Source organism: Panthera uncia (genome assembly GCF_023721935.1).
Source record: "Panthera uncia isolate 11264 chromosome C1 unlocalized genomic scaffold, Puncia_PCG_1.0 HiC_scaffold_4, whole genome shotgun sequence".
Lineage (NCBI taxonomy): Eukaryota > Metazoa > Chordata > Mammalia > Carnivora > Felidae > Panthera > Panthera uncia.
The window spans coordinates 90,952,386-90,979,758 of record NW_026057585.1 but is presented as its reverse complement, the minus strand read 5'-3'; the positions used below and the strand labels follow the sequence as shown (position 1 = coordinate 90,979,758).

The 27,373-nt window shown below is 52.5% G+C and overlaps 1 protein-coding gene across 5 annotated transcripts in view; it reads right to left on the bottom strand.

The window, feature by feature from the left end:
• The window catches only part of UBR4 (ubiquitin protein ligase E3 component n-recognin 4), a 131,101-nt gene that overhangs the window by 26,043 nt on the left and 77,685 nt on the right, over positions 1 to 27,373 (bottom strand). For 4 of the 5 annotated variants that reach the window (XM_049617951.1, XM_049617950.1, XM_049617949.1 and 1 more), the window contains exons 61-88: positions 26,196 to 26,292; positions 25,429 to 25,536; positions 24,858 to 24,974; positions 23,744 to 23,953; positions 21,861 to 22,010; positions 20,417 to 20,644; positions 19,582 to 19,660; positions 18,825 to 19,070; positions 17,900 to 18,068; positions 17,305 to 17,449; positions 16,632 to 16,717; positions 15,843 to 15,930; positions 15,387 to 15,580; positions 13,497 to 13,736; positions 12,982 to 13,120; positions 12,358 to 12,483; positions 12,149 to 12,277; positions 11,009 to 11,352; positions 9,402 to 9,492; positions 9,010 to 9,094; positions 8,721 to 8,848; positions 6,100 to 6,229; positions 5,818 to 5,975; positions 4,752 to 4,861; positions 3,913 to 4,054; positions 3,457 to 3,538; positions 2,965 to 3,138; positions 744 to 865 (exon numbers count right to left, since the gene is read on the bottom strand). In XM_049617951.1, coding sequence (XP_049473908.1) covers positions 744 to 865; positions 2,965 to 3,138; positions 3,457 to 3,538; positions 3,913 to 4,054; positions 4,752 to 4,861; positions 5,818 to 5,975; positions 6,100 to 6,229; positions 8,721 to 8,848; positions 9,010 to 9,094; positions 9,402 to 9,492; positions 11,009 to 11,352; positions 12,149 to 12,277; positions 12,358 to 12,483; positions 12,982 to 13,120; positions 13,497 to 13,736; positions 15,387 to 15,580; positions 15,843 to 15,930; positions 16,632 to 16,717; positions 17,305 to 17,449; positions 17,900 to 18,068; positions 18,825 to 19,070; positions 19,582 to 19,660; positions 20,417 to 20,644; positions 21,861 to 22,010; positions 23,744 to 23,953; positions 24,858 to 24,974; positions 25,429 to 25,536; positions 26,196 to 26,292 — 4,117 coding nt within the window. The remainder of the gene's footprint in view (positions 1 to 743; positions 866 to 2,964; positions 3,139 to 3,456; positions 3,539 to 3,912; positions 4,055 to 4,751; positions 4,862 to 5,817; positions 5,976 to 6,099; positions 6,230 to 8,720; positions 8,849 to 9,009; positions 9,095 to 9,401; positions 9,493 to 11,008; positions 11,353 to 12,148; positions 12,278 to 12,357; positions 12,484 to 12,981; positions 13,121 to 13,496; positions 13,737 to 15,386; positions 15,581 to 15,842; positions 15,931 to 16,631; positions 16,718 to 17,304; positions 17,450 to 17,899; positions 18,069 to 18,824; positions 19,071 to 19,581; positions 19,661 to 20,416; positions 20,645 to 21,860; positions 22,011 to 23,743; positions 23,954 to 24,857; positions 24,975 to 25,428; positions 25,537 to 26,195; positions 26,293 to 27,373) is intronic. The other variant, XM_049617952.1, reaches the window with a different exon arrangement.

Genomic DNA, 27,373 nt, shown 5'->3' with positions numbered 1-27,373 from the left:
AGACATAAGCGACAGGAAACACAGAGGTGATTCCAAACATACTTCAAAGAGCCTTCACTGTCAGCCATCTCCTCTGAAACTCAAGGGTGGAGGAGAGAAAGTCTACCAAAATAAGCACACAGGCAACATACGGAAGCTGTGTTATTGAAACAAGGGGAGGGGCTTCCTCACCCTGCTCACCTCAAGTGACACTAACCAATCTGGAGCTGGATGACTCTGCCACTGAGAACCCCCGAGTCAAGAGGAGGGTCTATTACCTAACACTCAGGTGCGCCCACCCCAAAGACCTCTCACCGTTAACTGATGATACTGGTGGGGTCCCTGGACCACATCGTGCTCTCAGAGAGCTAGGCTAGGGAAACACACGCTCAGGTGTGCGTGCACAAAAACATGGGCCCGAAAAGAGGGAAGAGAGCAAGCACTTCTTCTTGCTCTGGCTCAACATTGTTTCTTTCACAGCATACTGAACTGGTAAGCAACAGGATTTGGGCAATGGGAGGTCAGACCCGGTTCTTGAGAAGACTGATCCAGACCTTCAATCTAGGAAATAAGACCAAGGAAGGTCATCTGATTTCCCACCATCAGGAGCAGGAAAACCATGAGACTGCTTCTGTGTTGTCAGTGGAGCTTTCTAAAATATGGCTCAACTGCCCCCAGCTGGCGAGACTGCCCACGACCAAGAGGCTTAGCGGCGGGATGGCGGCACGGACACCCCGAGAGGCAGGGGAAGACGCCCTGCTTACGGGATAAATGATGCTGCAGAGCCTCTCAAAGATGAAGACGGGGGTCCGGTAGTCGTCCAGGTTGTAGCGCTTGGCTGTCTCAATGCACACAGCCATGAAAGCCTTGGTTTCTGATTCTGTACCTGCCAGAAATCAAAGTGGCCACGTCAGTTAGGAGACAGCTTCGCACGTAAAAACCACCATGAGACTTTCCGTGAAGTACAGTCACCAACAGGTTCCTTCTTCCTGGTACATTTTTAAACGCACTACGTGACAGCATCGATGCTACAAATGGAAACCTGAGGCGGACTGATTTCGAGGCTCAGACCGCGCTGCATTTGAAAGTCCCAGCACCCAAGTCAACACAGCGCTTCCGGATCGGCTGTGTACACGTCTTGCTTCCTCTCAGAATTATAACCTCCTTAAGGAGAGGAACTATGCGTCATTCAACTAATGTCCTCTTGCCCAAAACAGGTACTCGAAAACGTCAAATAGTAATCCTAACTGTATTCCAGGCAAATTCCAGGGAAGGTATAACTTTAAGCTTTGGTCTGAAAGATTAGGTGGATGGCCTTCTACAAGCCAGACAGACGACTTCAAGTCACAGGAAAAGGAAGAAATATGCTTCAAAAAGGGTCCAACTGGCAAGGTCACAAACCATCTCAGCACAGCATGATGAAAATGCATCACAAGGAGGGCCTCTACATCTGCCAATATGGCGGACTCCACTCCCTGACCTACCCCCGCTTCTCACCACTTAAAGGTAATGTAAAATCCTGAAAACATTTTTCAGTGAACTGCCACACTAGCAAAGATGAATCAAAAACCAAAAACTAAGAGAAATCAGGAACCTAGGGAGGTTAGCAAAACTCTGAAGCTGGTGTCTGCCTTGAGCTTTGGCTTCCACAACCTGCCAGGATTTGGGAGCCAGACACAAAGGCCCAGGTCTGCCAAGGTGGACAATCTAGTGGGAACCCCTCCCCCACCCACACAAAAGTCTGGTGTCCCCAAAGAGCTACCTACACCCATTGTATAAGGGTCAACGAGAAGGAACTCTACCTTTCCCCTAGGCAAGTCACTGAAACAAAATTGTCTTCCCTTACAATCTGGCACTGAGTAGAGGGGGGGAGGATCTCCCTTGAGAGAACCTATAACAGGCTGCCCCTCAGAGGGGTTTGTGGCTCAAAATTCACACTACCGAAGAGGTCTGAAAAACCTGAAAAACTTGGTTTGGAGACAGCCCTATGATGCAGTGTCCCCAGATGCCTCACAGAAGCAGTTATAAATCCTCATTAGAGAAACCCGTATTTGACTTGGGTCCTAAAGAATTCCCACAGATTGGGGCGCCTGGGTGGCTCTGGCAGTTGGGCAGCCAACTCTTGACTTTGGCTCATGTCATGATCCCAGGGTCATGAGATCGAGCCCGTCAGGCTCCGTGCTAAGCATGGAGCCTACTTGAGATTCTTTCTCTCTCTCTCTCTCTCTCTCTCTCTCTCTCTCTCTCTCTGCCCCTCCTCACTCGTACATGTGTGCATTCTCTCTCTAACAATAAAAAAAAAAAAAAAAAAGAATTCCCACAGAAAACCTCCAAAATGTGAGCTCACAGTAAAAAATAATGAAATACAAAAAGATTTAAGGCAAGAGCTCAGAGCTAAGATTTAAAGAGCTGGAATAACATAGAGCAGAATCAGATCAATACACTTCAAATCTTAGAATTAACAGACACAGAAACGTCTGCTATGTTTGAAAACTTTTAAAAAAGGGGGGGAGCGTGAGTAAAAAAGAAGAGATTATAAAATCTGTAAAGAAGCACAAGGACTCAACAAATAGATGAAAGAGCTAACTCAGCGAAGAAAAAACAAATGAACTAAATGAAAGAACCAAAGAGATCCTCCAGAATCAGCATAGAGAGATGGTGAGATGGACCCCATGACAGAGAGGCAGAGATGGATGAGAGACTGTGGGTTCCACAAGAAGGAGGGAGAGACTGTAGCAAAGTCAACGGAGGAGACGATGGCTGAGAACGTGCCAGAACCAGCGAAAGACACCAATCTGAGAACACGTGACTTCCTTCTGTTCTGCGAACTTAATATAGAAAAGTCCAAACGGACTGAGCCCAGCTCTGGAATTTTACAGCTCCAAGCACCAGAACTTCTTCCCCTCTTTCCTTGAGCGTGGAGAGACGCTTGCCACCCCCTTCAGCAGGGACGGAGTCCCGGCTCCAGGCCACAGGCGGTGCTACCTGTGGTCATGTCCTCCAGCATCTCCAGCAGCATGTCCTGGGTCTCATCGATCAGCTTGGTCCTCTGCACCACCAGCTTTCGCAAGCACAGGTACCCATTCAGCACTGTGCCCACCAAGCGACTTTTGAAGTGTCTTTTGATGGACTCCACCTCGACAAAGGAGGAAAGAAGGCCTGTGGGGACAGGAAAAAAAACTGCTGCAAGAGCTCTGAACGAAAACAGGAGCGAGAAGGTCCCTGTCTTCCAAAGGTAATGAGCAACTCCAAAGCAACTTCCAAGCACAGAGCTGGTGCTCAAGGAAGTGAACCGGTCCACAGCGAACAGGAGCTCAAATACGTAAAGCCACCAACGAAGAGAAAACTACGGAGCTGAAATATGCACTGAATCAACACAAGAGGGAAGAGAGTCAACCTCAGCACCCCAAGACCTAAGGGTCCGTCCCCACACTGTGCCCAGGGTGCCTAAAGGAAGGGCCTCTTGGCTGTCTCTACCTGTGAGACTTTTGAGGGCATAGCCCTGCTGCAGGTCAGTGCTCAGGGTGGCCTCCTCCAGGGCCAGCAGGCGGGCGATTTCCTACGAGGACCACAAGCACAGTTAGTGACGGCACCGCTGACGACATCGGCCCCCTCCACCTGCGGCGCCAGGAGCCAGCAACAGCAGCCAGGCGCTCCGCGGTCCCCCTTTTACTCCAACGACCCCTCGAGCTGCACTTCTGCCGAACTCCTAAGCGGCCGAGGGCAGATGCAGTGATGTGAAGGGGTGGCTTAAAGACAGAGAAGAGCCGAAATGCCCCCAACGGGTTGCTGCTTCCTCATGCTACAGTCACAAAGATAATACTTTCGACAAATACTTCTTCTCAGCAAAAAAGGAATACCAGAAAGTTTACCCCAGTGGAGGGCCACAGAAGCCAAACGGGGGAAGGGCTCTCCTGGGCGGGGGGCAGGTACCTTGGTGATGAGGTTGCCCACGTAGGGGAGGACACCCCGTGCGGCCAGGTAGACTTTCCAGTGGGCTGAAGTGATGAGCTTCTGGTAGAGAGCCAAGTACTCGGCCGCACACTCGCCCGCTATGCTCAGCTCGTCCAGGTAGCTGGCCCGCGACAAGACAGGGCACCGTGAGGACTCGGCTCCGATGGCTCCGACAGCCCCCTCCGCTCCTCCCACCTTCGTGTCCTCTGCTGCCCTTCGCTCCCCCTTCCTTCCAGAGGCTGGGGGAGGCACCTGAGAAAACCCCAAACTTCCCACTTGGGAACTCCCCACGCTCGGGGACAGCTCAGCGCACACGACAGGGAATGTGAGGCGGGAAACCAGACCCATTGGGAACAACAAGCGGCAAAATAGAACAGAGCTTCTCCGGACAGCAACCGTGGTTTTGAATGACTCACAGAGAAGGCAAGTGTACCGCAGAGTTTAGTAGCCGATGGCGTGGGCTTTGGAATTACACGGCCTGGATTCAAATCCTGCCTTCGGCAGACACGTTACTCAACCGCATCAATCCCAGGTTGCGGGGCAGGATCCAAGGAGCTCACACAGGGCCGAGCGTTTATATGCTCCTAAGACCTCAACTGACGTCGGTCGCTGCTGCTGCTGCTGCTCTATGACTACCCGCACCACCACCAGCAGCAGCACGACCACCCGGTTCTCTGGTTCTTTTCCGTTCCTGTGCCCCTCTCCGTAGCGGGCGATGGGTACAGGGCCTGGGTGTGCCTGCCGTCATCCTGACCTATAGATTCCCCCAGGAAGACGGGGAAGGCTGACCGCTCTCCCACGCCCCCCTCAAGTGGCACCTGGTGAGGAGGTCCAGGACCTGCTGCTTGCGGCTGGGAATGGTGGCGAGAGCTTCCACGATGGTGCAGGCTGCCTGGCGCGCGGCCTGTGTCGCCGGGGTGAAGAGCACCTGCAGGACACGGGAGAGAAGCCGTGGCTCAGGTGACCGACACAGTGAAGTGGCACCTTCTGGAAGTCCTCCGGATGCACCTCCGGGGAAAGGGGAGAGGCGAAAACCACACTCAAGGCCAGATGCCGCTGTGGCAGACTGGGAAAGAGGCTGCTCAGCAGCCCCCTTCTTCACGGAAGCTTCTCCATCAAGTAACCCGGACAGCACATCTAAAATCACTGAACTGGAGGGGCGCCTGGGTGGCTCAGCCGGTTGAGCGTCTGACTTCGGCCCGGGTCACGACCTTGTTCGTGGGTTCGAGCCCCGTGTCAGGCTCTGTGCTGACAGCTCAGGGCCTGGAGCCTGCTTTGGATTCTGTGTCTCCTTCTCTCTCTCTCTGCCCCTCCCTTGCTCATGCTCTCTCCCTGTCTTTCAATAATAAATAAACGTTAAAAATTTTTTTTTAAATAAATAAAATAAAACCACTGAACTAGGAAGTAGGCAAGCAAGTCTTTTCCTCAGCACAGATTTCTATAACCCTGCAACTCTATTTTGGAGGTACCTATATGCTCAATACTTACGTTTGACCAAGTATTTCTTACTTTATACGTTAACAGACAAACGGATGCCTTTAATTACTTTAATCCTTTACGATGCTAGCTAGAACGAACAGGGAGAGGGCAGCAGGAGGTATAGACAACGGAAGGAGAAAAAGGGAGGGGTAGCACTGAGGCTTAGTTCCCATGAGTGGCCAGGAGGAGTAACAAGCACAGCAGCTTGATGAGAGGCACAGAAAAGTCCTCTCTCAACCAGTCTACCACACTGGTGGCTGCAACCCAGGACCTCCCCCTGCTTCCCGCCTGAAAGGAGGCAAGAGAGCAGAGCAGACGTGGGTGGGGGAGGGGGGGGAGCAGAGAGGCGCTGCTTGGCATCTGGGGCAAGGGGAGTGGGAGGAGGGCCCGGAGGCGGTCACTCACTTGCCGCAGCCAGTTGTTGTGGCCCAGCTTGAGATCCAAGGGCGGGGTCCTCTTCCCCCGACGACTCAGGAACTGCTTCCACCTCCACACGTACTTCTCGGTCAAATAGAGGTGGCGGAGCTCCGACTTGCTGGGGGACTTCCCGTTGCCATCTGTCCCTGGCAGGCAGGGGGGTGGAGCGAGGGGTAAGGGAAAGGAAGTAACAGAAAAAGGGGGACCGTAGGGCTGCCGGGACAGGGGTCGGAGGGACTGGCTTCCCCAGGCACGAAGACACAGACACACCTCTGATAGGAAGACACTTCTTCCAGGCTTCATAGGACGCTTTGGGGTCTCTCTTGAGCCACAGTTGAGCCTGGGCATGGATCTCATTGCAGTACGGCTTAACCGTGGTGAGGGCCTCAACAGGGACATCCTGCAGGGGGAAAGCGGAACAAGGCGGGAGCGTGAAAACACACCTGAGCCACGGCTCCAATGCGATGGCTCTGATACGATGGCACCGACGCCCCAGGGGGACATACGCGAGGCAAGGTCAGAAGGGTCAACGGTCGTATCATTTCCGCCCAAGTGTATGTTCCTTCAAAGCCATTTGACACAACTTAGCAGCGGCATCTCCACACTGAGCTTAAGGTCGCCGTTCTAACTGTTCAGGACTAAGAGGTAGCGGGCTTCCTACAGACAGTCCTACAGCCACACCCGCCAATTCCTACCCCAAGGCTGATCCAGCTCCCCAAACATCACTCTTTAAGGAGCCACTGTGCAGTCTCCAGAATTTTGGGAGCCATTACCAAGCAGAACTAGCCTGCACAGCCAAGAGCCCCACACACACTCTAAACCAGATGTTCTCAAGCTTTTTGGCCTCAGGACTCCTTCACGCTCTTAAAAAATTATTGAGAACCCGAAACTGTTTTGCATGTATGATTCTATCTATTGATATTTACAACATTAAAAGTTAAGCATGAGAGGGGCGCCTGGGTGGCTCAGTCGGTGGGGCGTCTGACTTCGGTTCAGGTCCTGATCTCGCGGTTCGTGAGTTCGAGCCCCGCGTCGGGCTCTGTGCTGACAGCTCAGAGCCTGGAGCCTGCTTCAGATTCTGTGTCTCCCTCTCTCTACCCCTTCCCCATTCATGCTCTGTCTCTCAAAAATAAGCAAACATTAAAAAAAGGAAGGAAGGAAGGAAGGAAGGAAGGAAGGAAGGAAGGAAGGAAGGTGAAAATGTCTGCTAACACCCAATTCTGAATAAGCACACCTGGCCCGTCGCACACCCCTCCAAGCACACACAGGGCCCCACAAGAGGCAGCGGCTCACATGCACGCACCTGCCCCCGCCAGCAAGCGCGGCGGCAATGGGGCGTGTGCAGCAGGAGCACTTCCGGCGCGCTTCCACACGGTCACACCGAGTATTAAGAACACAAGTACCCAAGAAGGGAGATGTACTGACATTAACATGCACCATTTCATCGAGGACGCCCATGAGTGAGCACGCACTACCTTTCCCGCTGAGGCCCCGGTGGCCTCGCCACCAGGGACTGTGCACCACCAGCCCCGAGGTGCACAGACCACAAGGGGCAAGCAGGGCCGGAGGAGAGTTATGAAACAAATGTTGGCCTCACAGGGTCCCCGATGGTCCAGGGAACGCTCAGGCACCGGGAGCCTAGTTTTGAGAACTGCTGCTTTCTCTAGGCTGAAACTAAGCACAGCGCAAACATCGACAATGGGCTCCCGCACTTAGAGAATAAACAACTCTGGAAATTTTTTGCCTCACTCTGGGAAAAATGATGGTCATGTGGGGATGACGTTCCTCTTTAATCAAGTACTGATTTTACTGGCTGACAATGAGCTCTGAGGGGAAATAAACCTTCGTCAAAGGGAAGGAAGATGGGTACCTCAGTCCTGCCTTTTCCGAGGACTGCCTAGGAAGACTGGGTCGAGGAAAATTTACTAAACTGTTCAATATCCAGCTTCCACCCTAGTGCTTACCACTCAGAAAGCAATCTTCCTGCAGTAATGAAGACTCTTCCCACCAAGCGCCCCACCAGGACGGAGCAGGAATCTAATGGCCCAAGGACCACAGAGAGACAGCCTCAGGCATGGCTGAGAGGAAGAACCGTGGCCCGTGTCTTCCACAAGTTGGTCCAAGCAGATCAATCTGGGGCTCAGCTATGGTTATGTTATCTTAGAACAAAAACTTGGCTTTCCTCATTCGCTTAATGATTTACTGAATGGCTAGCGTATGTTAAGTAGCATGCTCTGCACTGGACATAAAAAATACTACAAAACGGACATCCCTGGATTTGAGGTGCTCACAGCCAGCCCAGCAGAGAGCTGGATCTTCTAAGAGGCAGCTAACAAAGAAGGGGGCATCCTACACAGAGAAGATGACAGACAGCCGCAGCTAACATTTACTAAGGGACTAACACAAGCCGGTGTTCCGAGCACATAATCTGTGTTAAGTGACTGATGCCTCCCAGCAGTTCAATGTGTTGTATTCCCATTGCAGAGATGGGCAAACCAAGGAGCTGGAGTTAACAACTTGCCCAAAGTCACAAGGCTAGTAAAGAGAAGAGCTGGGATCGGAAATCAAGAAGTCTGCTTCAGAGCCTAGGATTTTCGCCCCTGCACAATACTGCATGCACAAAGGCACAGGGGTGGAAAAGAACACGTGCCTTCTGGGAGCTGTGACTCATCTGATATGACTGGAGAAAGAGCCAGACCTCTAGTAAACCAGCTCGTTCCACGCGTCTGCATTTTCATGTTTATGTGACTCTCGACTTCCCTCTGAGAAACATTCCTTCTCAAAACTCCCAACTCCTGTCTGCTTAACTGAGGCAGAGGAAGCGCTGGTGCCCCGCCAGGGCAGGAAGGGGCTGCCGCCCTCCCTCCCCTCCTGGCCTCCCCGCCCGGTACCTTGTTCTTCTTGCTGGTAGGAGCAGGTGGTTTAATCAGCTTCTGCAAGATCCGCAGACACATGAGGGTAATGTTCTCCACAACCACGGGGGTCTTGATGTTCACCGCCATGAGGAAGAGGCTGAGAGCTGGGGGTAGGAGGGACAGGCTGAGCCGCGGTCACCGAGCACCAAGCCCCGGCTCCAGCAGGGCTGCCCGGGGCAGCCCCTGTCCCACCCCGTCTGTGGCCAGGATGGAGCCCAAAGCCCCACCCCCAAAGAGCCCCGAAGCAGACGGGCCCCCAGCTCACCACAGCGCAGCCGCAGCTCCCAGCAGCCGTCCTCCTTCGAGATGGAGTCTGTCAGCAACAGCATCTCATACTGCAGGCTGCTTGCCTAGAAGGCCAACGGGAGGAGACATGGGTAGAGGAGGGTCTGCAGGAGGGAGCCAGGACTGGGGCTTACGTCCAAACTCTGATCAGGGGACCCGCAACTAAAATGTCTGGTACCCGGTGGCGCCACGAGAGAGACAAAGGAGAGCTGGAGACCCCTGCTCCCCCTCTGGCCAACCACCCATTTCTCTTCTCCCTCTGAGGCTGGCTCTGACCTGGGACAGTCACCCCACAGAGACCGGTGGAAAGGAAAGCAAAGGAGCACAGAAGAACAGAGAGGGAGAGGTCAGAGGAGCGGCCGTCCTGCTCACCAGATCAGGATTGGCCCAGTGGCCCTTCAGGGCAGTGGAGACTTTGCCGATGATCAAGTCATTCATTTGCTGGGTGGCTTCTGGATTGTCTCTGAGGAAGCAAAGGCATGGGAGTCCTGTTACCCACCACTGGCCGTGTCCACCTCCCCACCTGAGGAGCTCAGAGAAAAGGCAATCGATGCCCACGGGCCTAAGAGATCAGCCCCACGAGGATCCCCGGGTCTGTAACAAAGAGCCCATCACAGCCGCCTGCCCCGCAGGGGTGACTGAGGGGAGCTTAGCACCAGCACCGAGATCTCCTCCGCGTCCACAGCCCAGGCTGCTGAGTCCCCAGGCTCCAGATCCAGGGGCTTCCTGCCAGGATGGGTCACAACACTTTCCTCGTTTTCTCCACGCACCTCTACTTCAGCTCCCACGAGGCACCCGTGGTTCCCACCTACGCCCCACTGTAATGATGTCGACATTAGTCCTAACAACGTAAATTGTACCAGGTCCCTTTCTTGCTTCCTACCCCACTTTCAACAGAACTCAAAGCCCTTACGATAGCCTAGAAGACCCCCCGGGGTCTGGCCCCCAGCCACCTCTGGTTCTCCTTCCCCTGCGGCCTCCTTTACTCCACCTGCAGGACCCCTGGCACACCCCGCCGCAGCAGAGACATCTGCGTGGCTCGTCCCCTTACTCCACACGCGTCTCCTCAATCATCACCCCTCAACAGACCTACCCTAGCCACCTTCTTCCACGCGGCAATTCCTGCCACAGTCGGGGCGCCACTGCGGCTTTACCTCCCCTCACAACTGGAATTTCCTGATGCTATACTGTACAAGTATGCTTCTGCAGTTCCCCTGCCTAGACTGAGGGCTACGTGAGGGCAACATTTCCCACTGCACACCCAGAGTCCCAAACAGTGCCTGGCATTCAAAGACAAAGTACACCTGCTAAGTGGGTGAATAAGTGAAACAGCAAGAAATGGCTACCCATCACCTAACACGTTCCGGAACCCATGCCACACACTCCGTAGATAAACCACATGCAGCTCTGGTAACTCTTGTCGTCACAAGGTAGGCACTCAACAGACAGGAGTCACCGCCCACGTGAATTATTTCATTCCGTCCTCACCACAAGCCTTCAAGATATTTACTCGTCAGCATTTTTCAGACAAGGAAAACCTTGGCTCAAAGACGTTAGGTAAGCTGTCCGAGGCACAGAGCGTCAGACGCCGCATAATAAGCTCTCGTCACCAGGCTCCACTGCTCCACTGGCCTCCTCCATGGGAGTCTGGAGTCCAAATGCCCAGGCTCCCTTCTCCTCCCTCACCAGAACTCAGACACTCGTTTCCCCAGGGAACCTCATTGGAACCGACAACGTACAAGCCAGATATTCTATTTACAAGCTAACCTGGTCTCAAATGCTCGCAGAATTCGCTCACCAAGACCCTGGGCATCTCCCCCTCTTCCTCCCTCACAAGTTAGCCAGCCTGTCCAGCAGCAACAAGCACCACACTTCGCACCCCTAAGCTCCCAGCTTCGCTACTACCAGCGGCCACCAACACTCCTCCCCCCCACCACGTTAGGAGTTACCGGGCCCACGATCACGCTGCAGGTTCTGACCGAGTTAGCAGGCACATGAGCTGGCGGACCTCCTCCCGCATGGCTGCAGAGCCTCGGCGAAGATTGTAATCAAAGAGCTCCCGGATAAGGCCCTGGGAGACGAGGATGTGCCTCAGGGCCGGATTGGTGGCCAGGGCCCGGAGCAGCGTGATACAATGTTCTGTGACGGCCGAGGCGCAGCCGTAGCACTTGGTGGAGGATGTGTGGCCACAGCCCAGGACGGATAAGGCGCGGTACTGGCTGGCCGTGAAGGTGGGCTGCACGGAGGTTCGGGACGATTTGGTGGCTGCTTCCCTCTGCTGCAGGTCATATTCCAACAACTCTTTGCGTGAAGCAAAGACTTTCTAAGAGAAAAAAAGATGAAAAAGAAATAAAACAGCAATAAATAAGGAAGAAGAGAAAGTTAACTGGGAATTAGTTTTGGTTTGAAAAAACATTTCACATGCATTATTCAATTTAACCTTTCTGACGACCCTACCGATTAGATACTTTATCCTCATTTTACAGAGAAGGAAGCTGAAGCTTAGGAGGGTTAGCTTGTCCAAGGCAAGTGGCAGAGTCAGAACTCAGCCCCTGAACACGGCACAGGTCCTTAACTCCCACATAACGCTGTCTCATAAAGAACAAACACGAAGATCAGAGATGGCGGCCCATATAGCAGAGACAGCTGTGGATGGGCCAGGAACCGGCTTGTCTGAGTGCGGCCAGCCTCCCATTCCATGGACATTAGGTTGGTAACATTCCATCATTTGCACGGCCCACCCTGGCTGACTGGAGTCGGTGAGCCCTGCCCTACCAGCCTGCACACGTGGCCTTTCAGAAAAGGGGGGAACAGAACCTTGACAGCTGGTTTTTTAAAACTAGCAACCCCTCTACTAAAAGATGGGTTCTAAATGGGCCAAGGAAAGCACATCTAATAATGTCACTCTCAATCTTCTGGAACAAACTCAGGTCTCTGCCAAGCACCAGAAACTACAACGGGAGAGAAGCTGAATGGTGCGGCCACTCGGGACCCTGCCTTTTCAGATCGGGCAAGGGCAATCCAAGACTCAAAGTGCCGGAGGTGGACAGCAGGACTGCTCTGAAAACCTCACTGGTAATGCTCCACGGAACACTCCAGAGGGGCTCCCGCTTCTCTACCTGGATGATTTTGGAGAGCTCGTCGAAAGAGTTCTTGCAGTCGCCACAGTACTCCTGGGCCAGCTGCAGGATGTACCGATTGACACTGGCGGAGGTAGAACTGATGCCCCCGGCCGTCCCCGAGTCATCCTGCAACCCAAGAGGCAAGTGGTCAGTCTTCTGCTTCTGCCCCGGAGCCCTCTCCAAATGCCCCTCTAGCTCGGGGTTACCTGCGGCTTCTCGGGGGCCGCCTCGTTCACTTTGCAGAGCAGGTTCTCCAGCTGTGGCCGATGTCCCATCAGCTGGTGATAGACTCGGTCGGCTTTGTCCAGAAGCGTATTGATGTTGGAAACAGCCTAGCAGGAAAAGACAGGGGCGGGCGTGAAGGCTTTTCCTTGACTAATCCCAATTGCTAACCGTTTTCTGAAACATTTCCTACAGGTCGGGTGCTGTTTCATGCACTCGTTATCTCTATTCCTCCTAACGATCCGGAACCAGCCCCTGGACGCACTGCCACTGAGACCAGGCCAACAGCTGCAGTATGAAGGCGTCTGTGGAACAAACGCAAGGCACTCGTCCGACTTCTTTCTGCTTTTCCAAATCTGAAGCTGCTTGTCTGCTGGGACACTCTAGTTCACTACCAACCAACACTTCCCAGGAGTCACACGTGAACCACGTGTTCCAACGAACCGCACGCCTCTATCTGCTGCCACCCTAAAGCCGGGCCCTGCAGACAGTGCCTGAGCGGAGGAAGATTGGGGCCAGAAGGAAAAGCCCGCCGCCCTCCGCCAGCCCTGCTGCCCAAAGCTCAGAGCAAAGCCACTGCCTTGAGTCGAGGGCGGATGCAGCCTCACCTTCTTCCGGTCTTCTTCATTCTCGATGGGATCTACCGCACAGCAGGGCTTGGCATAGAGCATGAAGTCGAAGCGAGCGTATTTGCAGAAACCACAGGCATTGCAGAGGAAGGGATCCTTTTCGTCGTAGTTGATGGACCTGAAGAACCAAGGCGTTCGGGTCAGGGGGCAGGAGAGGTTCAGTGGCAGGGGGTGGGGGGGCGACCGTGAGATGGACGGCGCCACCCGCGTACCCTGGAACCGTGCAGGGATGACGACAGCTGAGGGTGACTTACACAATCAGGTGACAAGAAAGGAAGACCTGCAACCAGACCCAGGGACCCCCGCTCCCCGCTTACCACAGGACAGGCGCGCGCACACCTACACGCGCACCGCTCTTCCATCCCTGGACTCCACACGCCCACAGTCCCCTAATGATCACGAGGGCACCAGACACTGGAACCCTGCCCACACTGAGGCTCTTACAGGGAAATATAAGGAACGTACACGGCCCTGGCCCGGCAACACTCCCTCACCTGCATTTGTGACACTGGTAGACGTTCTCTCCACAGTTGCCGCAGACCCCCGGGTTGGCAGGGACCGAGGCGCTGCAGCGCGGGCACTGCAGGGTCTCTGTGGAGGCCTGGTAGTTTTCATAGAAGTCCGCAAACTCGATCATCAGGTTGGAGGCCACGATGGGCAAGGGCAGATCAATCTTCACCTCTGTCTGCCCGGGGGTCAGTTGAACCTTCTTGGCTTTGTGCCAGCGAGCCGGCCTACGAGAGACGGTGTCAGACAGAGGGGCAGGGGGCCTGAGAGCCGCCTGTTTACCCCTCAGAGATGGTCTGAGGAGACAAAGAGTAAGGCTGTCCCCATGTATTCTTCTAAGGCAGTGGTCACTCTAAGAAAAGGTGATCTGGAGAATAATAGCAACCAAATATAAAGAAAATCTTCCCACTGCTCTTTATAAAAAAGGATGTTAACACTCAAGTGCTTTAAGATGTTACACAGAATGACTTTTCAGATCCTAGAAAAACGAAGCATGCATCAGAGAGAGAGACTACTCTAAAATTACGCCACACTAAAGCCTAAGATCCCAAGAGGTACCATGAACTATGTGCCATGTGCCAAGCAGAGGGGAAAAAAAAAAAAAGGCATGTAGTAATTTAGGGTAATCACATTAACTACAGGTAACATTTATTAAGCACTTCCTACGTGCTAGGCTCCATTCTCGGCAGTCTACATACACTAAACCAAACTACGCAACTGGTCCCACACCAGAAAGACAGACAGTAGAGCTGGGGTGCGAGCCCACGGTCTCATCGCGGGTTCTGAGCGCTTCACCGGCAGCTGCACGGACTCTACGCAACAGGAAATGAAACCCACCTCCTCCAGAAGGGGAGCGGGTCATCCGCATTAGCAGCTTTCACTTGCACGTGACCAATGTGAACTGCTCTCCAAAGGAAGAAAACTTCCTGTCGGCCAAGCTCCCCGTGGCCGTTTGCTGATGTGGTCCAGCCTAGCTTTGTTCTGCCCCTTAGAATAATACCAATACTTCCATTCCGTGCAGAACAGCCCTGCAAGTCTTCCTACTTAAGCAGCACCTCCCCATGTCCTCTGCCCAACAGCCACGCCAGAGATTTCAACAGATCTGTCTCTGTGGGTCAACACTGTAACCCACACCGGTGCCTTCTTTGGCCCACATATGACGTGCCCCGATTCAGACACCAGGACACATGAGCTAGAAAGACCAAACATAGGCAGATACAAAAGGAAGGTGTGGGGCGCCTGGGTGGCTCAGTCAGTTGAGCGTCCGACTTCGGCTCAGGTTATGATCTCACGGTTCGTGACTTTCAGCCCCGCGTCGGGCTCTGTGCTGACAGCTCAGGGCCTGGAGCCTGCTTCAGATTCTGTGTCTCCCGCTCTCTGCTCCCTCCCTGCTCACACTCTGTCTCTCTCTCACAGATAAATAAAGATTTAGAAAAAAAAAAAAAAAAAGGAAGGTGCAACATATCAATATAAGGCCTGCGTACTAGAGAAACTTCTTAAGGAATACTGCCTCTCTGTGAGCAAGCAAACATCATCTTAATCCAAGAAACGACAAGTATTTCCCAGTATGGGTTTTAACCCCAGAACTGCCCTGATTAACACGGGTAGAAGCCTGCAGTCCCCTCACTCAGCTTGCTCTCTCAGAGGGCAGACTGCTCAATTGCTCCCTCAGACCCCAAGGGCTCCACCGGACGGGCCAAAGAACCTTTGTCGACATTAGGAAACGGTGTTTCAATTTGTCCCCAGCCCTGACTGAAGTGGAAAGAGAACATACCAGGCCTCTAGGGGATGTGCTGCTTCACCCTATTCCAGCAATCAAAAGCAACAGCTGGTGTTAAGCCTTACACGGCCCCTCCCCAAGACTGAAGAGCCCGTACTTGTTCTTCAACTCCACGATGGCCTGCACAGTCCGGTTGTTGTAATACAGGTTGACAGTCCGCACCATCTTTGTTCGTTTCAGATCCCCGATTTTCACCGTCACTTTGCTGATGGTGTGGCTGCCGATGAGCTTCACGACCTGCTGGGTGGTGGTGTACCGCGTGTCCACTTTGATGGAAGACAGCTTGATATACTAAACACAGGAGGACACAAAACAGTGTATCGGTTCAAGGCCACCGGCTCATCCTGCCTTCTTCAAAACTGATCACTGTAACCCACTCTTCGACCACGGATGACACTTCTATCTGAGGTGGTAAGCGTGGCAGGTAAGCATTCATACCACTGGTGACCATCCGTCGGGAGAGGAACACCTATGTGGCAACAATCGATCTCTGAACAAGAAACCCACTGGCCCTGCAAGCCTCACCACTGCCCACGTTAAAGACGGCACTTACACAAAACGGCACCTCTGGATTATTACACACCAGGCAGGGATCGCTCTCCAGGTAATAGCCATCAAATTCCACTAAGCCAGACAAGGTGCTAAGGAAGAAACCAGTCTCAGCATAAGGAAATTTTCATTTTAGAAAGCACCGAGCTTCACAAAGAAGCCATGAACGCGCCACGGCGACATTCCCTAAGGCGAGCCCCACCCTAGTAAGAACACAGGGAAATGCAAGAAATCCCAACAGGACTTAGACGTCACAGGAAGGACATGTCAACCAATCAGCCCTAGATGTTTCCTACTTCTGAGCCATCCTGAGGTCAGAGGAATCCTAAAAAGCTACATCAATATTTGACTCAAAGCAGAGTCACAATTAAATTGACCAAAAATCATTGAGTTGTATACTTTAAAATAGGTGAATTTCGTGGTATAGAAAGTATACCTCAATGAAGTTTAGAAGAAAAGAGAACAGTCGTTATTAAACCAGGGAAATAACAGCTGCTAGTTTAACTGATACTCTTTCAAAAGTTGTTTTAACCTAGCCATTTTCTGTACACTCATCTGATTTAGACTCAGACCCTCGAAGTAGGAAACATTCTCAAATTACTGCTTCCCAAAATCTAATTGAGCAGTTACATTTTGAGTGCCCTGGGTGTGCAAGGCTCCAGCTACGAGGAGGGATTCGAAGACCCACTAGACAGAGGCGTACTGATTCTTATGTAGGAGCTAACCAATGTGGAGAGGGCAACTGGGCCTGATTGACAGAGCTTCAGTTAGGGAGAAGGCAGAACGGGCCCACCTGTAAATGTTGGAGTTGGGGTGGTTGGTAAGAATATGGTTTTGAGTCCGCAGAATCTCCACAGCCTTCTGGGAATATTCCTTTAACTGAAACAGAAGTTAATAAAAGACCAGAGTTAAAGGCCAAGGGAAAGTCTTCCTGGAAAAGACTTCTGTCTCCTGCTATCTAGTTGATACCGCCCAAGAAATACCAGGCTTTTCAGCCCCAGTGCAGAATCACACAAGGCTGGGCCTAATTCCTAGTCATTTAAAGGATTCTGTCTTCTCTACAAGTTTCCACAGACTTAGGGACAGTCACCTTTTCAGACCCTGTGGACAAAGACTGTTTTTATTCCCATGGAGAAGTCACGAAATGATTATCCGACTGCAGAGACACTTTTAGGGATGCCATCAGGGCAGCCAGGAAAACGAGGGGGATACCTTCTTTCCTAAAACAACTTTAAATAGGTTGCATTTTCCTCCCCACCTGATCTCCTTCTGCTGGCTAAGCCAAATTCAGCCTGTGCTTATTTGCTAGTATATGTTATCTTGTGGCATACGTGTTGGGAGTGCTTAACATAGATCTAAAGAGATTTTAAAGGTGTGCCCCCCATGTGGGACGGTCAGAATGTTAACTCAAGGGAAAAAAGGTCAAACATGGCTAGATAGCCCCCTGACTATACATCAATTGTTACCTTCTTCTCCGTTTGTGGGGTTTTCAAGGAGAAATACCCTAGCAGGTCCACAAACTGGGCAGCCTTACGACCATAGGCTGGCAGTTCTGGCCATATGGACCACATCAGATCTAGCAGGAGCTCCTGTTGAGATTTGCTGGAGTTTCTGTAGATAAAGGACAGTTCGTATTACCAAGCAGCAGAAAACCCTGGAGTTCCTTTTATTTATCTACAATGCCCCGGTACTGTTTCTGTAGCTGTATCTCCCTCCCCACAAGCAGGGGTTAAGTTCAAGCCATTCTGCTGTTCTTCTGACAGCAGATCCTAACAGGTGCATCTTCAGAAGGTGGCCTGAAGAGTCAAGCCTGGTCACTTTACAAACTCCAAAATATAGCCTTCTCAGAAAAAAACGCAAGCATCTCTTGCTTACGACATCAGTTTAATGGCTAAGAACGGCTAACCTCATGAAGACACCTGTAACAGTCAAGAGGATCCAGACCGATATAAATACCGAGACTGAAACCGTGAGCATGTAACGTGAAGCCAAGACAGAACCACATCGTCCACTCGGGTGCTGGACCCATGCAGACCGCCAAAACCTAGCCCCGGACCCCACCTGTAGATATGCAGCGTCAGACAGTGCGCCTGCCAGCGCACTGAGGAAGAATTGGACTCTAACAGGAAGCAACGCAGGAACTGAACCAAGGTCTCCTTATCTGCGAATTTGTTCAGCTGGTTCACCAGAGCCGTGCACAGCTGGTCCTCCTGGCTGCCTGAGCTCTCACCTGCAAGATCAGGGCGGGACTGAGGACTGGAGACCAGGAAACATGGTCTAGGGTCCTATAGCCAGTGACACCAGATGGAGAGGGAGGGGATTCTGTCCATGTCTAAGAGTTTCAACTAAATGGTTTTAATTTGAGAACAACTTTCAGTTGTTTACTGGAGAACCAGAAGGCCAGCCCCAAATGAGACAGACGTGCAATAACGCCACCAAAAAGGCACAGGACAAAGGGCCGACGCAAGCCTGGCACCGAACAAACACGGCTACATCAGAGATCCGTTACCTAAAACATCTACCTGTATCATTAATTGGGAGAACGTAAACCACCTCCCCTGCTCTGCTGATCACCGGTCTCAGGCCTCCGAGAACCATGAAAAGCAGTGAAAACAGAAAAGCTTCTGCCTTTTCGATGGTAGGGAGTCCACTAAAACAGCTTCCATTTGTGGGGCATTTAACAGTTCACGAGGTGCATTTACGAGCATCATTTAACACTGACAACCTCCTCACACAGCAAGTGTGATTTATTATTTCATGGAAAAACAAACTTGGCTTACTAAAAACGTTCAGTGCCCTTTGGCCTTTCCTTGGTACGGAAGTCACAAGCTTAAGGTGTAAAGGAAAATAAAACCAAAACCAGACACTAGAGGGCATCTGAGTTTTAGGTCCCTAGCACATCCGGGTGAAAGCCCTTCCTGAAAGGAGCATCAACAGTGTGCTCCAAGAGGAAGCAGAACACATCACCCTGGTCACAAACGCTTACCCTCTTTCTCCTTTTCCTTTTCTTCTTTCTTGCTCTTCTTCGTGGACGACTTGGACTGTGTCGTGGCTTGTCCAGAACTGGCAGCCACAGGCGCCGAGGAGGAGGAGGCAGTGGAGGAGCCCGCGGAAGCCGCCAGAGCGGCGAGGACTTTGCTGCCGCACAGGGCGCAGGACAGCAGCTGCAGCAGCACCGGAGACACCCCCTCGTCCACCAAGAAGCTGACTTGGAGGAGGAAGTACAGGACGGCTGTGGGCAGAGGAGACCGGGGCTCGGTTCTGAGACAATTACCGCGGACTTCCCCATCACGGGAGCCGTGTCTGCACCCAGCCAGGACCGGCCCCGTTCCCACCAGCTTGCTTTCCGAGGCTGCTCTGCCAGATGCCACCCAGAACTCGTGCCCGCTGCAGAAATACCTCACAAATGTCCAAACAGCTACCTCGAGATCGACTCTCAGCCCCCACTTCTTCGAAGAAGACGACTCTCTAGACCCCACCGCCTCCTCTTTAGTTTTAGCTCTATAATCTGGAGGTCAGCTACTCCTACTCTGTGCCCCCAGAGCACCCCAAATTTTGTCTCTGACCCTGACCGCTCCTAAGTTTTGACTTTTCTTCTCAGCTAGGCAGAGTTCTAGCTACGTGTGTCGCTCACGGTTTCGTCTCCGGCATCCAGGCCAGTGCTTGGCACACAGTGGGCCTCACTACCTAGTTCTCAAAGGGACGACGGAGTAACAGCAGCCCGAAGGAGCTGCACTGCTTACAGTCGTCTTTGATGCAGAACTTCTGCCAGTTGACGGTGCGCTGGGCAGCAATTTCCGCACAAGCTTTCAGGTGCTCCATCTGAAATGGAAATCAATCCGCGGAGGTGAGCAGCCCCGCCGGGCAGCCCGCACTTGAGGGGTCACCGCCCTGACTCCAGACTGCATACTGAGCACAGCCCCCTGTGCACGGCTGCTGACCCCGTGCCCCGGGTTCCCCAAGTGCACACGCCGCAGCTCTCGCGGAGCCTCCTCCGTGCCACACCCTCCACACAGACACCCTTTGTTTACAGGGACCCCGCAGGCCGCTCAGTAACACAGCAGGAGGGAGAGACACCGTGACAGTAAACTACGACCCAGGTTACTTTGCCCTTTCTTTCCCGCACTCCCACCTTTTCTTTTGCTAAAAGCACCCCAGGAAGGACACTAGCTCAGAAATACAGAACACCGAAGACGTCCTCTTCTAGGTGCTCCTATGCGATTATTCAATTTGCTCCCCAAAGTCCAAAGCGCTTTCAGACAGTAACACATCGCGTCTTTAGTGCTGAAGGACAGAACTCAGAGGTGTGCAAATTTCTGGTGGAGCCAGCGACGCTGGTCATGACTGGTCACGCCACGACTCGTGACATCAGGCGGGAGTGGGAACGGTGGTGGGGAAATCTCAGACCCTGACGCCAACTGCACCGGATGTACAGCACCGCGGATTCGCCCTGAGCTCAACTGCGGCCTTAACGTCCTCTAACTGCTTAAAAGCCCCGTTCTGCTCCATCCTGCCGCCTCGCCGGCCGAGCCGCATCACCCGCCCTGTCTGCCCCACCGTGCCCCCTCACCCTCATACCAGGCTGATGAGCGTGTCGTACTGCAGGGCGGAGCCTGAGCTGGCTGTAACCACGCTTGCCCGGAGGAATATCCCCTGTTCCTCCAGCAGCTTCTTGATCCCACGCACATGGGAGTCCAGGGTGTGCAGATCCCGGAGCTGGCGGTACTTCTCCTTCGATCCGCAGATGAAGAGCAAAAGTTTGCGGACTTGGCGACGCACAAACGGAGTCTGCTGGATCATCAGGTACTTGAGGGGAAAAGCAACACAAAAAGTCAATGACTCAGGAACTGTGACAGCAGTGACACCCCAGGTGGTCATGAACCGTCATTAAAAATTGGTAAGAAACACAAGCTAAGCTATTTCCTCACGGCCAAGCCGGCCTCCAGTTAACCGCGGTATTCCTTACAGAAACCAGAAGGAAGGCAGGCATGGAAAGACAGACGTGAGAGAGGGGAAAACAGCCATATCCCCACTCCCCTACTGGAACCCTTTGGAATCTCCAGGGAAGCTGGCCCCCACTCCGGCCCACCCAGAGTGAAATGATCAAGAAAACATATTCAGAATCTGTCTTTCTGGTCAAAGAGGTGGGGAAACCTGAAATCGTCATCTGGGGTTTGCTAACAGGTCACTCTTCCCAGAGTTAATCTCAAGCTTGCTGTGATGGTGGCTAATCTTCAACTACCAAATCTCGGCGGTCCCAGACCTGCCCCACCACACACCGCCCTCCAATGGCCGGTCCAGAAGCACACTAACCACACTGCCTCTCTGCCAGCTGGCTCCCCCTCCGGTCCCGCCAACAGCGAACAAAAAGGCACGACAGAGGGCAAGAGGAAAAAGCACCGGCTCCTTCCTGTCTGCCTGCTATCCTGGCAACAGCCCTTCACGCTGGCAGCCTCCGTCATTTCTTCAGTATCCAAGGACAAACCAACTACAGTTGGTTCTGATCCTCAGCTTCTTTGTATACTTCCAGAATCGACCGCACCGCAGCCCCTCAGAGTTCCCAGGGCACCGGAAGCAGCACCCCCACCTCGGGCCCACCCAGCTGACTCCTCTTCACACACCGGTTTCTGGTGGCTGCTTCCTGTAGTCACTGTCTCTGGCTTCCCTTTTTTTCTTTTCTGGTTTTCCAATGGTGGTTCAAGCAATCCCCTATGTTAAAATCTCTCCGTAACTTAACTACTATATTCTCTATTTACCAGAATTCAAATTTTTAAACTTGTCTGTTCCTACCATACGCAGAAAGAGTTAAACGTATGGACTTAAAATCTAGAGCCACGGCTTGCTTTGACAGCCATCTTCCACAGCTTCACCACACGGGACACCCGGGGCAAGATCAACACAGTGTGAGCGGCGCTGCTGGGGGCAACGCCTCCTGGGAGCGAGGACAGAAGGGGGCCATAAAGGCTGTCACAGCCAGTATGTCCTCTCCTGGAATGGCACGCTGCCTGGGGCCTTCACTTACCTCTGAGAGAAAGTAAAACCAAGAATGATCAAAGACAGGAGGGGGGATTCGAGAGTTGGCATCGGCGATCTTCTTGATTTGGTAAGGAAGCCGCAAGACCATCTCTGTTAAAAGCTGAGTGTAGGCCTCAAACACATCAGCAGCATGACCCTGGAAGGAGAACACCTGTGTAAGAACCCGTGACGGGCGGTTTTCCATGACCACAACTAGGAAAAAGGCTGGCTTGCTGCTCGTTAGGTATAGCTTATGTTGGAATTAGCAAATGGCACCTTTCAAATGGGAACCATCGCTGTCTGACAGTTGAGTTTGAAACCCAGCAAGACCCCAGGCTCCTGGGGGCAACCTTGTTACATGCAAAGGTTGCATGTACATCTGGACACAGATCTCGCTTGTCTTGAAAGTTCTAACATTTCACTCTGTGGGTTTTGATGCTGATTGGCTGTGTTCTGCTTGACACAAAAACTCAACTTCTAAAGGGAAAAAATGGAAAAAAACAGTGGTGAGGAAGGATTCCTGACTTCCTACGAGAGATGCACTCCATTCCCTAGATCCATAACCTTCTGCTATAACAAAAGACATTTCAGTAAAGCAAGGCAGCCAGATCACTAAACACACATCCCCTGGAGGCAGGGCAACTGAGGGCTGTGGGGATGGCGGAAGCAGCAGATACCCTGCGGGCTGTGTGTTTCTCTGGGCAGAGCCTGCAGGAGTCTGGGCCCAACGTGTCTCGTGTATTCAATCGCCAGTTACTCATCGGTCCTTTGCCAAGCACAGGAGGTGCAAATAAGGGGAAGACTCCACATGTGTGTACAGGGTGCTCTGGGGACCAGGGGAAAGGCCATCTCCATCCGACCTGGTAACAGGGAAGTGTGTGTCGGGGAGGTTGTTCCCAGGATCCAGCGCGTGAGAGCCAGGTCTTGAATAAGGACTAGGAATTAGCTTAGAGGGAAAGGAAGCGACGCAAAGGGAAAGAAGTTCAGAAAGACAGCAGGTAGGAAAGTGGCGTGCCACATCTGGGGAAAGGCACAGGTCAGGGGGGCCACGTGCCAGGATGCATAGTGACGCAGCTGAAGAGTTAGGTAGATAGTTGGGTTCTCGGAGAACTTTTTGGCCTAAAAGTTATGGAAGACCAGCAAAGGGTTAAAGAGAAGGACACAATGAGGTTCGCATTTTATGCCTATCCTATCCCTGAACTATTCAAAGCAGTTCGGCACGTGCAGCGGGGAGCACAGCGGGTGCTGACCGCAGAAGGCCACCGCCCAGATGCAGACGGACAGCAGTGGTCAAGATGATGAACACAGAATGGGCACCAGTGTGCACTTGGCGCCGGGCTTTACTGTGTCATGCCACTCAGCGCTCACGACAACCCACACAGCTGACCCTACGCGGAGCGTCATTTCCCCGCGTGCAAACTGAGGCTCATTAAGGCCAGACGGAACCTGCCCGACCTTCGGGGCTGGGAAGTGGGAATGCTGGTTCCCAAACTCACCTGACCAGAAAGCCCATCTTCTAAACGAGCCCGCTGAAGGGGCTCTGACAACCGCAGGGGGAGTCTGACATACACAGCAGGACACGGTCACTACCAACATTGCCCTGTGCCTTCTCACCTTTTTCTAAGGAGCTTCATGTGCAAGGACGCATCTGTCTGATTTCACTCAGTTCCCCGGCTTTACAAAGGGCAGGAGTCTGCACCCCAGTAGATCAGGAGGAGTGGTCGTTCACTAAATCATGCCGAGAGTAACCCCCCCCCCCCCGCCCCACACCCTCTCCGAGGAACACAGGCTGCCTCCAGCAGGCTCCCTGCCCTGGCTCCTTGGGCCCTACTCACAGACAGCAGAGAGGAGGAGGGCAGGAGCCGCTCTACATCCAGGGAGAGGCCTCACCTTCACGTACTGGCGGAGGAAGAACGGGCTCATGTCAGGTGGGGATGACGTCGTGTGTGGCTTCAGCAGCTGGCTGGTAGCCACGGGCTCCTCGTCGTTCTGCTGGCTCTTCCAATAGTCCAGCAGGGATCTGAGCACGTGTAGGCAGTAGTCCACAGCACCGGAGCTCAGCAGGGCCGCTGCCGTGGCACTGGAGATGAGGGAAGAGGACTGGGGAAAAGAGAGAAGAGGTCAGGGTGGCTCGTGAAGCAGCTGGAGGCAGCGGGGAGGAAACGACGGTGACGTTCTCAGAGTGGCAGTCCAGGGACTGAGCTCATCTCGGGCCAGAGGTCCCCCGACTAACTCAAACACCCCCCAGCTCTTCCCAACAACAGCAGGTTCCCAGCTCTACTCCCCCCACACCCCTGCCAGAGGCCAAGGGGGCACGGGCTAGGTAACCTCTCTACCGGGAAGGGTGGGTTTCCTTCTTCCCTGGGCAACGAGAAAAGCGGCCCATCTCAAGGGGAGGGAAAACTTTCCACCGTGAGCACCGGATAGCACCCCCACCCTCCCAGTAGGGGCTCTCTCTACAGAACCAGCTTCTGAAGGAGATGGGGTAAGTAATCACATGAATAAAAAAGCAGGGGAAAAGCCACTGTAAATAAAACCATTAGGAGAGCCTCGCAAATCCCAGCAAACCCCACAGCTCATAAGCTCATTAAGACTGGATGCAGTTCAGCCTCCATTTCCACCTTCTCTGCTTTGTGTTAATCTCCTTTCCACCACGCACACGCTGCTTTCTCTCTGCTTTATTACCATACCTCATAGCAACATACAGTAGGGGAATCCTCTTAGCCACCCTGCGCCGTGCAGAATAGCCCCCTCCTTTCAATAATGGAACTTCCAAACCCTGTAACCGCTCCACTTGGAAGGACTGTTGGCAAAGATCAGGACTTGGAAGGTATTCTGAACAAGGTGGAAGCTCTGCTCTTGAAGAGGTGACAGCTTAGAATCTGTCTCCTCTAGAATGACAACAGAGAACGGCCTTATTCTAACTAACTGTGCCCTCAGCCCCAGCATCAACCCGACAATCCTCTTTCCTTTCCACACACCCATATGCTCAAAGCGACAGTACCTCGCATATGGAAGACTTGGATCCAGATTTGGTCCGGGACATGAAGACGCTCAGGAGTCTCATTACCACTAGATGGACTTCATTCAGGGCGCTGCGCTCATTCTTCCTGGACACGTCCTGCAGGCAGAAGCAGAGCCCAGAAGCCCCCGTTTACCTTAAGCCCGAAGCCTCCTCTCAACAAGACTCCTTCCAGCCTACGTGTTCTTCACATGGAGTCACAGTCAAAACAAGCTCCGATTATCGGTGGACCACACCTGGATCAGCTAGAGCCTGCTACGCTTAAGAGCCCACATTCAGATACAAGTAACTAATTTCTTGTTTTCAGCTTGGGGAACTACAAAAGGTCTGTGGGGGCAGAGACTTGGTCTGTTCCTCATTTACGTCCGGACCTAACAGGAGGCCTGGGCCAACGCAGGCCTACTGCTTTTGTTGAATGACCGGAACCGGAGCCCTCCTGTTCAGGTGGTGCCCCCCCGGAAATGAAGTGAAGGCTCCTCTAAGGGAAGGATGGCAGGCTGGAAGGACCTCAGCCCGTGCCTGTTCCTGACACAGTGGGACTCTCCAATCTTACCTTTTTGTCCATGCCCAGTTCAGCAATTAGCTGGGAGAGCAGGTTGTCCAGGGCTCCCTTGTCTTTCTCGTCTTCTCCATCCAGATCTGTAGTGAGCATCAGAATGACCTGGAAGTCAACAGAGAGGTAAAACGTGAGGACCGGTACCCTGGAGGACGACTCTAACACAAGGTGTTTCGGAAGAAACCCCGATCCTCCTGACGCCCCTGTCAGTCACAACTATGATCCACGAAAAGGTCCTAAATCTCGAGGTATCCGAAGGTGAAGTGTCCAGAGTTGGAAGAGTCGAATTTTGGTATATGCCACACGTGGCATCACAGAAGGCGTTTTGCAAACAGTCTGCAAAACAAATCAACTAAACTACGTTATAATCAACCAAAGTGGCTTGACAGGGGGCAGTGTGCCGTGCCCAAAGTAAAGAGCTCTCTGCCTAAGACGAAGGCAGTTAGTGCGAGAACAGCTAGCAGACCACATTCCAACACTGTGTTAATACAGACTCACATACACCGAGCATCTGCGGAGGAGACATCTGCTCCCAGCTCTGTCAGTAACTAGCTGGAGGACTTGCAGACATCTTTTTAAATTCTCCGACCCCTGGCCTTTTCACCTATAGAATTTAGGGCTAAAACTTGCAGTTCAAAGCTGCATTCCATTATTCTATGACCTAACACCAAACAAGGCCTTACAGAGCCTCTAGGAGAGACACGTGAACACGCCGAAGGATGGTCCGACCACAACGTGACAGACCCGGGTGAACTGAGGGATACCTGCATGTACGGGATGGCCCGGACGCCTCCAACATTTCGTAACTGGGGCAAGGTCTGCAGTAGTCTCTCCAACAGCATCAGACGGACCATGTGCAGCCTAAAAGGCCAAGGAAAATACATGAAACGTGAGCTAGTTCACAACCACTAACCGGCCGAATATAGTTCTTTCCTCCTGCCACCAAGGTAAACAAGGAGCCTACTGCTTCGGAATGATCCTAGCATCGGCAAAATGTTCAGAGATGCCTGTTTGGTATACCAGCAACACAGGGGAAATCTCGCTCCGTTAAAAGGAACAAACTATTCCAAAATACAACTGATGGCCCTGAAAACCTGCTGCAGGAGAAGTTGCAAATATGTCTCAAGCAATCGGGCCCTAGTTGTCCTCAGTAGCAAAATCACACCTTCAGTATGGTGCACTCTATGGCTTTTTCCAACACATGGCCCCATTCTGCCTCCAGGCATTATCTTCTGGGATTCCTCCACCTGCAAAGTCTGCATCATCCAGTTGCACAGTGATCCAGGCCTTTCTTTTCCTTGCTTCTCAAGTCCTCAGGAAGGCCCAGCACCGCTTTACCTTCTCCACTCCCCCATCATTTTTCCTAGCGTAAAATCCAATTTCAACACCGCCCTTTCCACTGGACCCATGAGCTCTCCCACACATTCAGTTAGGCACTAACTAGCCTTCTTCATCTGCATACACGGCTGGGCTTCCCTATCATATGCGTACCTCTGGGTCTCTTGTGAATATGCTATTTCAAGACACGACCAAAATGAAAATTAATTTATTAGCATCTTATTAGACAGGCCGGTCGGCAGTCTCATCTAACACACAATCTTACACCGATTAAGAGTGCATCTGCTGAGTTAATGGATTCGCTCTCACAATACGTAAACTGATCTTGCTTCATTTTACTTTACAGACTGTGTATAACAAGCCGTATGCCTACATACACATAAAAAAAGTGATTTTCAGGTATTAACATACCCCAAGAGATATCCAGAATATTTTCAAAGTAGTAAAAGTTTGAACCTAAGTATGGGGTCTTACTTGAATGATAAATGACCATGATTCCAAAAATAACTCAAAGGAATGAGCTAACAGTCCTTCAGAATACAGTTACACCTAAAACCTCACTTATGCATCCGAGAACAAAGCAAGCTGTGTGGGGAGCACAAAT